The 12,854-nt window shown below is 40.6% G+C and overlaps 1 protein-coding gene across 1 annotated transcript in view; it reads left to right on the forward strand.

The window, feature by feature from the left end:
* PIK3R4 (phosphoinositide-3-kinase, regulatory subunit 4) overlaps window positions 1–12,329 on the forward strand; it is a 25,023-nt gene extending 12,694 nt beyond the window's left edge. Inside the window, exons 8-19 of the mRNA XM_010007486.1 lie at window positions 394–597; window positions 1,379–1,580; window positions 2,801–3,000; window positions 4,035–4,245; window positions 6,013–6,178; window positions 6,850–7,014; window positions 7,404–7,615; window positions 7,894–8,025; window positions 9,356–9,456; window positions 10,474–10,562; window positions 11,030–11,138; window positions 12,011–12,329. Of these exons, the coding sequence (XP_010005788.1) occupies window positions 394–597; window positions 1,379–1,580; window positions 2,801–3,000; window positions 4,035–4,245; window positions 6,013–6,178; window positions 6,850–7,014; window positions 7,404–7,615; window positions 7,894–8,025; window positions 9,356–9,456; window positions 10,474–10,562; window positions 11,030–11,138; window positions 12,011–12,181 (1,962 nt within the window). The 3' untranslated portion in view covers window positions 12,182–12,329. The remainder of the gene's footprint in view (window positions 1–393; window positions 598–1,378; window positions 1,581–2,800; window positions 3,001–4,034; window positions 4,246–6,012; window positions 6,179–6,849; window positions 7,015–7,403; window positions 7,616–7,893; window positions 8,026–9,355; window positions 9,457–10,473; window positions 10,563–11,029; window positions 11,139–12,010) is intronic.
* Window positions 12,330–12,854: the final 525 nt, after the last annotated feature.

The following is a 12,854-nucleotide window of genomic DNA, read 5'->3' on the forward strand; positions in this document are numbered from 1 at the left end:
GGGAAAGAGAATGAAGAAAAATCTGGTATGTCTAACCTAAGGAAAGATCTGATTTTCACAGAGGGGAAAAAAGAGTTGAATCTAGATTATTGGCACAATCAGGTGCAGTAGTTTTTAAGCCCTCTGTGATTTTTTTTTTGTTTGTTTTGTTTTGTACATTTGAAAGCAAACAGGACTGAACTGGAAGCTGTTTTTTAGAAGATGCCATCAGAGAAAAATACTGATTTTTATATTGTTATTTGCAGTTGTCCAGTTACTGTCTTTCAGGTTATGGGAAAAAAAATGCAAACATTGTAGGTGTGAGATGACAGCATTTACTGCTAGGTTTCCCCCTGTTTATATGGATTTCATCCTCCTTCTCCACACTGACCCATCTCTCTGTTTGAATTGCAGATAGATAAAGAAATAGTCTTGCTAAGTGTACTTAAAGAGCCTGTCAGCCGTTCCATATTTGATTATGTCTTAAGATCAAAGGATATCACAAGCCTCTTCCGACACCTCCATATGCGTCACAAGAAGAGGAATGGTGCTCTGCCTGACTGCCCACCCCCAGAGGACCCTGCCATTGCACAGCTGTTGAAGAAACTGCTTTCACAAGTAATTGGTTTAAATGTGTTCTTTGAAAGTCAGTCTTGGGGTTCCTGGGCTCTTTTGTATCTCCACACACCCTAACCTTGCAGTTGCTGCTCTGAGGGACTCCCAGTCTGAGTGTCTGACCCTGCAAACAATTGATTCCATTGATTTCAATGTTTGTAGAGTCTTAAAAGATCTGCCAGAAGTAGGGCAACCTTATATTTGGATTTCCCAAATAGAGTCTTGTATAAAGTCTTCAGTTGTGCATCACAAGATTTCTGACACATCTGTGATGGTATCAGTGCTAGAGGATATATGCTGTGTAATGTGTTGGAGAGAAGAGTGTATTTGTTGAAGAGATAGACTTGGAACTAGCAGTGCAAAAACCAAAGGCAGCTTGAAAGTTTACATGTGAAGAGGGAGATACTAAGAATCACCCACACAAAGTAGTGAGACATGGGAAGAGGAAATACTGCAGCTGAGTGTGTGTGTTTTTATTTTCCCTGTGTCTTGTGGGCTTTAAGCATGGGTGGCACCTAAGCAGATTGCATCAGGCGGTGATCCAATATTAAATGCTGTTCTGCCCCTTCATGATTCCTAGCTCTGTTCCTGAAGAGGAAGGACATGCTTATACTGCAGCAGCTTACCCAAAGTCTTGTGTGAGTGGCAGACCTGAATACTGGGCATGTGCTCTCTCCTTCAGCTTTGGAGCCAATCATTAGTTTTATTGCTTCTCACATCTTCATGCCGTGATGCATGTTCCCGTTGAAAAGTAAATAATATTATCTTTTCTTTTATTCTGTAGGGGATGACTGAGGAGGAGGAAGACAAACTCTTAGCACTGAAAGACTTTATGTTAAAATCAAATAAAGCAAAAGCCAATATAGTGGATCAGAGCCACTTGCATGACAGCAGTCAGAAAGGGGTGATTGACTTGTCAGCTCTGGGAATAACTGGAAGACAAGTGGATCTTGTTAAAACAAAGCAGGAACCTGATGACAAACGTGGTTGGTATATGCAGTGGTCTGTATACATGAATAAAATAGAGCCTTTCTTACATGGTCAGAGAATCAAGTGTTTAATTTACTCAGCAAGTGTTCTCAGTAATTCAGCCTACATAACTATCATCATCCTCCTCAGAGTTTGCAATGAGAAAATCCAGCATGGCTTCTCCATAGCTTGCTGCTATATTTAAAGTGTGAGGTGCTGGAATGCTCTCTGGATCAGTGAACATTGGGGATATTTTGTCTCTGAGAGTATTTAATTAGTTTGACTAAATTTGCAGTAATAACATGCACCTGTTGTTTAGCTGGTTGTGACAGACAGGACTCCAATGACCCTTGGTAACAGTGTAAATGATGAAGGCTACATTTTTGCTACCTCTGTTTCCTCTCAAGAAGCCATAGTTCTTAAACTGAAAATCCAGAATATTTTACTGAGGCAGCCTGGAGGAAACTGTGGCCTGGGTGTGATGCTGGAACAGGCTGGCACTCAGGAGTGTCAACTGTTGCTCACTGACCAAGTACATTCCTTTTTAACTTAGAGTTTTTCAGCTGTTCATAAACCCCCATTTTACTTCATTGCCTGCCTCTCTTTTAGCTTGAAAAACCTCTTATATTTTGTTGTTCAGCTCTGAAATCTACTTGCTGCTATCTTTTCCAGTTCAGTGTATCTCCGTTCAAATTTTATTAGTCCCATGTTTTCATCTAGCTTTCTATATTTTAAAGTTCTAAGTGACTCCAGATGAATGCTGAAAATAAATAAATTTCCTATTCACAGATAACATTCTTGAATCTACAGGTGATATTGCAATCGTGATGGAAAACTGATTGTATTTGACACTGACAATGATTTGCATACTTTACTCTTACAAATTTATCCCTTTCTTATGCCAGTAATGAAGTAACTCTCATAAGAAAAAATTATCATGTGAAGTCTAAACCTGCAGACTTTCAGACACAAAATTTCCCTCTACTGGAATGATTTTTTGCACGAGTCAGCTGTAGGATTATGAAGGTGTAAATAGAGCACTTGCCATGTGTTCTGTTTGCCTCATAAAGCCTTCTCAGCCAGCTTAACCTAGCAGTACATTTTTCTCTGTTAACTATACAAAATAATAAATTGGTATGTAAACATTAGACTTACATGTAGTCTGAAAGTAATGACCATCCTGAATTAATGTGTTTATGATCATAGGTTGTTTTTTCTCCCTCCCAATTGCTTATAGCTAGAAAACATGTAAAGCAAGATTCAAATGTCAATGAGGAATGGAAAAGCATGTTTGGGTCTCTGGAACCAACTAACATCTCCCAGCCAATATCCAAAGGGCATGGGCAAACTACTGATCCTGAAGCCATCCAGGCTGGGAAACCACTTCGTTCAGAGTCCTCAGCTGGCATTTGTGCCACTTTGTCATCCTCCCCACAGGTATTGCCAAAAAATACGATCTTTGCATCTTAAGCTGGAATGATTCCATTGATATAAAGCCAAGTGGGAGTATAGGGATGTGGCCTTCTTGTTTTGTTTGGAGGTTGTTTTACACTCCTGCTATTCCCTGGCAACTCCTCCAGCAGTGTAGCTGACTTTAAAGTTCTTATCTTAAAAATAGAGATTGAGAGAGGAAGGAAGTAAGTTTAGTCACTTGAACAGAAGAGCTTCACTAACAAATAGATACTCTGCATGAAGATGTGGGGCTTTGTAGATTAGCCAATCACTAGATAGGGTCTGGCAGGGAAGACCTTTTCTAAAATTGCATGCCTTGATGTGTGTTGTGAGGAAGAGATGTCAATCTTTTAACTTGGGACTGCTGTATTGTATCAGAGCTACATTTTGACATCTGTAATACTTAAAACTGGCCAGAGAAGGGTGGGCGGGGAGCCCTGCAGGCTGTTGAGGCATCTCTTGACACTGCATACTTCTTTCTTTTCTGTTTCTGGTTGGTGATTAGCTTCTGCTAGCTTTAGCAGTGTGCACTCTGAACTAAGAGGGAAACAGTTCACACTTTTGTTTTTAAAGCCTAATATAAGCAAATAATCATTCTAGAGCTAACCTGTAATTCTGTCAGTCTTGAGAGCAGGAACTGCTCCTGTAATGATCCCGTTAAGAGGCAATCTGTGCCACATTACACTTTCTACAAACAGGATACAGAACAGACTAGGCAAACTGCCGGGGGGTTGGATCTAGATGATCTTTAAGGTCCCTGGCAACCCAAACCATTCTAGGAGTCTGTGAACAGGGAAGAGTTAAGTGAATGGTTATGCTTTCCTATAAATAATAATTTTTGCTATTTTTAATTGTTTCCATGGAAGGGTGTAATTTTTTTAAAAATGCTAATTCAATGCTAATTAATTAAATAAAAAACATTTTCCAACCTTTCTTCAGTGTTACCAGTAATCTTAAGAGTGGGATTTATCTGTATGTAGAGTGGAAGATGTGTATTTTCAAGTGCTTATCTCTTCCAGGCATCTGATGGCACAGTAGTTCAGCCCAGGAAGCCCACCCTGCAGGCACTGAGCAGCACAGCATCTCCATCTGGGCACCAGTTACGTGTCACCACCTGCAAAACAGAACTACAGCAGCTGATCCAGCAGAAGAGAGAACAGTGCAACGCAGAGAGGCTTGCCAAACAGATGATGGAGAATGCTGAGTGGGAGAGCAAGCCCCCACCTCCAGGTAAGTCACAGGCTACTGAGGTTGTTCTAAAAAAAAGAAAGGATAGGGGCAAATAATCATCATTTCAAGGAAAAAAAATGCAAAAGATGAGGAAAAGAAGGAATTGTTAGTTCAGGAGGTGCATCTACTTCTGACAAAATACATGCATGACCTGTGACAGAGGGTCTGGACCCAGGATCTTTATCTTTGTAGTAGTAGCCCCAAAACACTGGTCTGAAACCTAGGCTGTGTGTTCCAGTGAGTTTTCTGAAGTGGGTTGTTTGTTACTGGGTAGACGGCCAAGAACTTGCCATCCTGTAACAGCCTGTAGCTTGGTTTGGGCAAGGGGAGAAACACTCTTGAAGGTGAGAAATCTTGAGTGTCTTGCTAGGGGTGGCTCCAGATTCTCAGCCACCCTGTGAGTGTTCTCATCTCTTGGCCAGTTTTTCTTACCTAGTGGCACGTGTGCTGGGGTGGATTGTTGGAGCTGTCTTTGTTTACCAATTTGCTTTCAGAGGTGAAGGAGATGCATTTTTACCTCTTGTTCCCTTTTCTTTACTGGAAAGGAGCAACACCAGGTTTTGCCAGTGAGGGCACCTGCAGTCACTCTGGGAGAAAACATACTGTTTTAAATCACCATCATCTTCCTGTGGTTCAAATTTAAATTTTGAAGCTCCAGACTGAGATTGGGATTTAACTAGATTAGTTTTCAGTGTTTCATTCTGATGTTCTCCACTCCATGCGCTGGTATCCCATATGGAGATTCCTGACTGCCCTCTACTAATGGCATGTGCTTAAATTCCAGATGTTGGGAGCAGAATGCATTCCAGCTACATTTGCAGTAATCAGCACAGTGATGCTGAAGTATTTTGGTAAATCTAGGATAAATGCACACCTGGGCATATACCTTGTCAATTTAAGAGGAGTAGTAGAAAATAAACATAGCTAATCTTGATGCAGCTTGGTTAAGTCATGTTTGTCTTCTGAAGAATTTTACAACCTATGAAATAATAGGTCCTAATACAAGCAGCTGACCTGCTCTGCCACACAAGTGAATGAGTGCCGGAAAAATGTTCATATTTTAAATTGGCATCTTATTTGCTGTGGTCTGTCCTTCTTTGTCTGCTGTTAATTCTTCACTATAGTAGACATGTTAGACGTGCAGCCAGATACTACTATGGTGCTTATTTCAGAGTAGGAAACATCTCACACAAAGGTTGGTAATTCCTTGGCAGGAGTTATTGCATGGCAGCTCAACTCAATTTATTTTTGAAGTTCTGGAATAAGTTTTCTATGGGATTTAGAAAAGCTGTTACTTCATTTCATTAGGTATATAAAGCTGTCAAAGCAGCATGTAGTTCAACACTGAGCCTGTCACTCTGGGCACTCCACAGACAATCCAGGAGCTTGAATCTGTTCAAATACGTTACTCACTGTGTGCATTTGGGGCATTTATGTGCTTGCCATTTGCAGCACAGTACTCTGCACAGGCTGACAGCAGGAGAATTGTGCCAGTAGTATCTCCACAGGGTCTACAAAGAAGGGTACTTTGTAATTTCATTGAATGCACATGGAACCCATCAAAAAGAAAACTCTTACCCAGATCTACCAATGGGGTTTAGTTTACAACTGAGCAAATAGGCTTTTTCCTTTAATATTTAAAATAAGTTAGACTCCTGTGCTTTGCAGCTGTAATTGTTATACCCCAGTATAGCTGTTACTGGATAGCATCAGGGGGATTTTCCTGTCAAGTTATGAAAAACCCCATGGTTTTGTTCTTCCCTGCAGGATGGCGTCCCAAAGGATTGCTGGTAGCTCACCTCCATGAGCACAAGTCAGCAGTGAACCGCATTCGGGTCTCTGATGAACACTCCATTTTTGCCACTTGCTCAAATGATGGCACAGTGAAAATCTGGAACAGCCAAAAAATGGAGGGAAAAACAACTACAACCAGGTAGATTTAAAACTCTTGGGACTTTGGGGCTGCTGTTCTAGAATGCAAAATAAATTACAGCTGGGAGCAAAATATGAATCACTTGTGGGCGTGTGGGAGATTTCAATAATGAAAAATACTGGCGTTCCTCTTTGCATGCAACTATAAAATATTAGATTGCTGTTTAAAGCCACCTGAGGTTTCTGGAACAAATGAGCTTTATGCTTAACTGCCTCACCCACTGATCCTTGATGGATGGAAGCTGGATTGCTGGTTGAAACATGGGTGGTGTGGGGCTGACACTGAGGCAGAGATCTGTGGGAGAAGAGCATGTCTCTCTCCAAATACTTTGAAAAAGATGTAATGAACTGCAGTGTCAGTTAAGTAATAGAAACTACATTATGCACCCTTGATACAGATCTCGGGTAGACTTTTATTTTACTGGTAGACAAATGTGGGCATCTGCACTTGGAAACTATAATAATCTAGAGGCTCAAAGATAAGGTGAGCTTGCAGAGACAACTCAGGCTATATTCTTTCTGGTTTTGGGTCACTTAGAAAATGTAACTTTGAGCACTCTCTCAAGAGTCATTTGTTTTAAGTAAGGTGTTTGAGAGAAGTAATTCTTATTTTAATGTTCCACAGAAAAATTCATTATTTTTTTTTTTCTCCCCTCCATTGTACTGTTTTAGATCAATTTTGACCTACTCTCGGATTGGAGGACATGTAAAGACTCTTACTTTCTGCCAAGGCTCCCATTACTTGGCTGTAGCTTCAGATAATGGTGCCATCCAGCTTCTTGGTATTGAAGCTTCAAAGCTCCCTAAATCTCCTAAAATCCATCCAATACAAAGCAGGTATGTACTTAGAGCAGTTCAATCTCACTACAGAGCTTAAGCTGTTAGTATATCCGTCAATTTGAACCTCTGGTTTGCTTCAAGCTTCCTGCTGGCTGAGCCCAGGATGTACTGGAAGGCTATAATCCAGGATCTTATCCTGCTTCGTAATGAAGGGTTGAAAGTCATCCATGCAGGGTTGAGGATTGATAGCTGTGGGTAGTGGTGCCTCATGTGTCATTATGAGCTTGAAACAGTGAGTCAGTACTAAAATCAGAAAGTTGCTTCTCAGAGATGCCTTGAGAACTGACATGAAGATGAAAATGGTGCTCAGCATTAGTTATAGGAAGGAGTCTTAAACTTGGAGGGTGTCATACCTGTTTCTAAATCAGCTTATTCTTTTAACCCAGGTCCTTAGATCTGAAGGATGATGGCTGCGTGGTGGACATGCATCACTTCAACTCAGGAGCCCAGTCAGTACTGGCTTACAGCACAGTTAATGGGTCCCTGGTTGGATGGGATTTACGATCTAGCAGCAACGCTTGGACACTGAAACATGATTTGAAGTTAGGCCTCATAACTTCGTTTGCTGTGGACATACACCAGTGCTGGCTGTGTATCGGTAAGCCTGTATTTCTTGTTAGCTTCTCTCTCTCCTCTCCCCCCTCCCCTTCTGTTTTTCTTTTACAATAACTGTAGCTCGAGCTTTTGCTTTATCTGCTTGGAGTAGAATATCCTCTTCTCAAGCCAGGGAGAGAAATACCTCCTGATCTATTGGTGGGAAGTACTCTGCCCTGTAAGTGCTTGAAGCTGAAGTCCATCTCCCAAGGGACAGAGCATAAGGACCTGGGCAAAACCCCATATATTTATCTCTAACTCTGGGGAGCTTTTTCTCCCCAGGAACAAGCAATGGCACCATGGCCTGCTGGGATATGAGGTTTCAGTTACCAATCTCCAGCCATTCTCATCCTTCCAAGGCTCGAATCAGACGCCTTCTCATGCATCCTGTCTATCAGTCCTGGGTAATTGCAGGTAAAAGATGCCTTGAACTTATCTCACAGTTGCCAGAAGTTGTGATTAAAGGAGTTTCTGTTTTAGCTTCTGCTTCAAGTCCTGGGGGTAATTGGTGGTGTTTTTTTTCTTGCTTGTAGTTTTTAGTTTTTCTTGTGCTTTGCTTGGGGTGAGGCAAAAGGGAAGGTTCATACTTGTGTTCTGCCGCTGTGCTCTTTCCTGGCTTTTGAAATTAAAAAGGGGGGAACAGGAAGGGGGAAGTAGTGTTAAGCCATTATGAAAACAACAGCCTTTATAATGATCATCATTACAGCTCTCATGAGGGTCCCTCCCTGTGTGTTGTCTACCACATTGCTTTTTAAGGACAACATTTTATAAACTCATTGCATGCATTGAAGTTGATGGGGAATTCTGCCAGTGCCTTCAGTTCCTCTGTGGAGCAGAGACTGAAAGGCTGTCCACTTCAAATTCCCACTTGAACCTAACCTGTTTGTGTCATGGGTTCAAGCTTCCCAAGATTCTTCATCTGATATGCTCACAGCTGCTTTATCCTCACTGCATGTAGTAGTGTCATGTACTTGTAAATGTTTGTGTCAGGAACACATTCTGAAATGGACAAGTAGCTTAAACTAATCCTACAATAACAAAACCGATAAAGTTGCTGTGAAATGAGAGGAACTTGAGTTGTATTTTACTTGCTGTTTAATGACCACCCTAGGAGAGAAAATACATTTCTTGAAAAAACATGCAAATAAATCAAGTATCTCTGTGCTTTCTAGTTTGTGTCCTCCCTATTAAAGAATAAATGAGTGACTAAATTAATCACTTTGGAATATTATTAAAAAGTCCTTGCCTGCTGGGTTGCTGTCAGGCATATAAAAAGCTCTAGGATGGGATTCTTTGCCTGTCCACACCAAACATAGGTGTGGGACTTCATTGTACCTACTGAACTATAACTTGGGATTGTTGTCTTACCTGCCTGGGACTGATCTCCAAAAGCCCTGATGACCATGCTGAACAGACCATCCATCCTTCTCAAAGTGGGGTGAGAAGTTAACTAGGGAGGAAAGTGAGCTTTTAATACCTTTTTTAAAAGGTTAGTGATTAAAGCAGGTTTCAATTACACGCTTTCAATTGAGGCAGTTTAAACTACAGTGAGGCTGCTTCCAAGCAGCAGACTGAGCAAAACACACGCGGGGCTTCACTGCTAAAGCAGGAGTAACACAAACGCTGCAGAGAGCAAGCAGAGACTGTCTCTATGCCGTACCCTCTTATGTCATGTCAGTAGAAGGGTAGTGAGAACCAGATGACCTGTTCTATATTTTTTGCATTGGCAATATCTTTCCTGTAGCTGTTCAAGGCAATAACGAAGTCTCCATGTGGGATATGGAAACCGGGGATCGCCGCTTCACTTTGTGGGCCAGCAGCGCGCCGCCCCTTTCAGAACTGCAGGTTGGTCTGGTCTCTTTCTTTCCCACTTCCTGTTGTGTAGCTGGAGCTAGAACAACCTCAGATTCCATGCTGTCCATCAGGACAGTTACCTATCTCCACAGCTGTGCCAGTTTGGCACCAGGAGCTTGCCTGGAGGTTTATTTAATTTGGCACCGTAATTGTTTTGCTGTCAAAATTAATACCCCTTTGTATAACATTGGTGGAACCTGAATATTCATTAATATCTTCCACTACCTGTGGAATTTATTTGTAGCACTCACTTGCTATATCCAGTCTTGTTCTTAGAAAACCAGTGAGCTGGTCAAGCCTGTAAACATTAGGGCAAAGCCAAAATTCATGGTGTGGCACCTTGTACGTACTTGCGGTTTCTGGGATTGTGGATAATTCTCTACTCTACCTTTGCACATTAATTCTGTAATATAATGCCACTGTTACACTTAACTGCTAGTTTAAAGTATAAAGTTGCTCTCTTCATGGAGTTAGTTGGGGAAGGAGCAATCTGAGATGTCATTCTTAAAACACAAATACATCCACAAAAATAACCACAGCTGCTTCTGTAAATTTTGTAAATGCAGGCCTGGAATCTATCTAAACTTAATTTTGTACATGTTACAAAGACTGCAGGTTGAGTTCATTTTGGTCATGCACTTTGCACACAGGGAACTCTGTGATTCAAGCTAGTTCGCTGTTGTGTATCTCTCTTAATGCCTTCATAGCATAAATTATAGAGCATCCCTGTGCTTTTCAGCCTGCCTGAATCTTTTAGAAATAATCTCTCTCGTTTGCCATCACTGAGAATGTAATTTCCAAAATTATGGAGAGTTAAATCTGTGGCATTGCTCTCTGACATGTAAGGAAGTAATGTACCTTCACACATTAGAATTTGGCCTGTTAAAGTAACTTAGCATTTGTCAGAAAGATTGGGAATTTGGGTGGACTGTGGTCAAGAATGCATTCCCTTTCTGAAGCATGGCAACAGCTAATGGTGATAATTTATATCTCCCTTTTCCCTACTAGCCTTCTCCTCACAGCATCCATGGAATATACTGCAGTCCAGCATCTGGTAATCCCATATTACTGACAGCAGGCTCAGACATGAAAATAAGGTGATAAAGCTAAAACCTTTTTTGTTTGACAGCCTCCCCTAAACCCCTGCTGGTTTACTAAATAGTGCCAAGCGCTGCCTAACTCAGCTCCAAGAAACAATAATGCTGAAGATGTGTTCATTAGGAAGCATCAGTGAGCTGAGAGAATTTTATTCAGCAAAAGTAGTGCAAAACTCAGTGCTACTCTAAAATATGATGCCTACCCTTCTGTAAAGTTCTTGACAGGCTGTGTAATAAGAAACAAAACAGTAACTCATGTAAGCCTGATTTTTTTTTTTTTTTTTTTTTTTTTTTTTTTTTTTTTTTTAATCAATTAGAATGTTGATTTCTCTGCATGCCTCTCTTCTGCTTAATTTTAGAAAGCATACAGCATTTGTACCCACTCACTCTCATAATAAGAGCAAAACAGCTTTTAAACAGCTGATAAAACTGAACATTTCAGCTTGATTTTGTCTCTTTGTGTTTAGGTTTTGGGATCTCGCCTACCCTGAGAGATCGTATGTTGTAGCTGGAAGTTCTAATTGCCCATCTGTTTCCTACTACAGGAAGATAATTGAGGGCACGGAGGTGGTTCAGGTACTTTGCTTTGTTTGACAGACACCCGTTCTGCTTGCCTTTTGGCTGGCACTATGGGTTATATTAATTACATGATGACATTAATTATAATTTGATAGTGTCAGCATTGCATTTTCAGGCAGTTAGGAAGAAGATATTTTAAAAGAAAAAAAACAGTTGCTTTTGGCAGAATTAAAATTACCAAATACTACTTACATGTAACAGTCAGAGTCACATGTTTCTTTTGGTATATTGAAATCTAGTGTTGTAACACCTTTGACTTTGAACAGTCTTTGGAATGTCTTTTGTGTTGGCTCTTAGCAAGGGAACAGGAGACGTACTGGCAGCAAAACAATGTAGTAGCAGAGCTCTGCAGTTTTTGTTGCATCCTTCAGAGGGATTTTTGAAACTGGCAGTGTTGATAGTTGTTGAACAGCACAGTGTTTTGTTTCAGTTCAATTGAATGAAAGGTGCTGCAAAGGTGACTGGAAAAATAAAGGTCAGTGAGGGTCTGCCTATGCACTCTGGTATTGCAGTGTTTCATCTGAAGTTCTTAAACAATTACATTCATGCTATTGGATCTGTTTTTATAAAACCCTTGCTTTTTTTCCCCCTACAGGAATATAAAATCTTAGTAGCTAGTGTCATTGAAATAAATAGGAGGAAAAAAACATTCTTTGCCTAATCTGAGAGCTGTAATGTCAGTGCAGATGAAGATTTAGGTTGCATGTGATGAAAAGAAATGAACCAAGGAGGTTTTGTGTTTGGGGTGGGGTTTTTTGAGGTGTTTGGGTTTTTTTCTTTTTACACTGACAACCTAATATGTGTGACAGTTCTCAGCTGCAAATGCTCGTGTTTCTGTAAATAATACTTCTCACTTTGTCTTCCTATAGGAAATTCAGAACAAGCAAAAACTGGGGCCCACTGATGAGACCCCTCGGAAGGGTCCAGAGTCTCTCCCAGTTGGACATCATGATATTATCACAGATATTGCAACTTTCCAGACCACCCAAGGGTTTATAGTAACTGCATCAAGGGATGGAATTGTTAAAGTGTGGAAATAGAAATTGTACTAATATATAGTATGTAAATATTTGTAATAAAGAAATAGCATTATAATGAAGTTTTCAAGGACTGTTTCCAGATCATGGAATAGAATGGACTTTCAAGACTATAAAGGTGGTGATAAAATTGGTTATCTGTATCCTACCAGCATTTTCTTCAAATTCCAAACAGTTTATGAAGAAATTGTTTAGCCTGGTTTTGATTATATTCTTCAAGGATCTTTCAGAAGCTGATTTAAAGACCTCCCATGTTACACATTCTAAATGTGCAGAAAGTGAAGAGCTGATACAAGTACTTCAGTATCTGGCTGTGCTCTTATGTTGAGTCTGAGAAATAAAATAAGAATCAGTGCACTCATGTCCCTGTACATTCTAATAACTATAATAAAGTCCACTTGAGCTTTCCTGTTTGGGTTTCTTTATATCTGTTGTTCCTGTGCAATGATTCTGTAATCTTGGCTGCCAGAGCTATGGGGCTGTTAATTGTGGTTTGAGATCAGCTTAACCTTGTGTCAGATCCCACCTGTACGTTGTGCCTTGCATCCAGCTTGCTTTACATTTGAGTCTAATGCTGAGCTGTACTGTCCCAGGAACCTAAAGCAGCACCACCACGATGGTGTTCTCTGTCATGCAGTATGGATATCAGAAATAGCCAAAACACAACCTTTCAGCA

This window comes from Chaetura pelagica, unplaced genomic scaffold, assembly GCF_000747805.2.
Source record: "Chaetura pelagica isolate M959 unplaced genomic scaffold, ChaPel_1.0 scaffold10, whole genome shotgun sequence".
NCBI classification, from domain to species: domain Eukaryota; kingdom Metazoa; phylum Chordata; class Aves; order Apodiformes; family Apodidae; genus Chaetura; species Chaetura pelagica.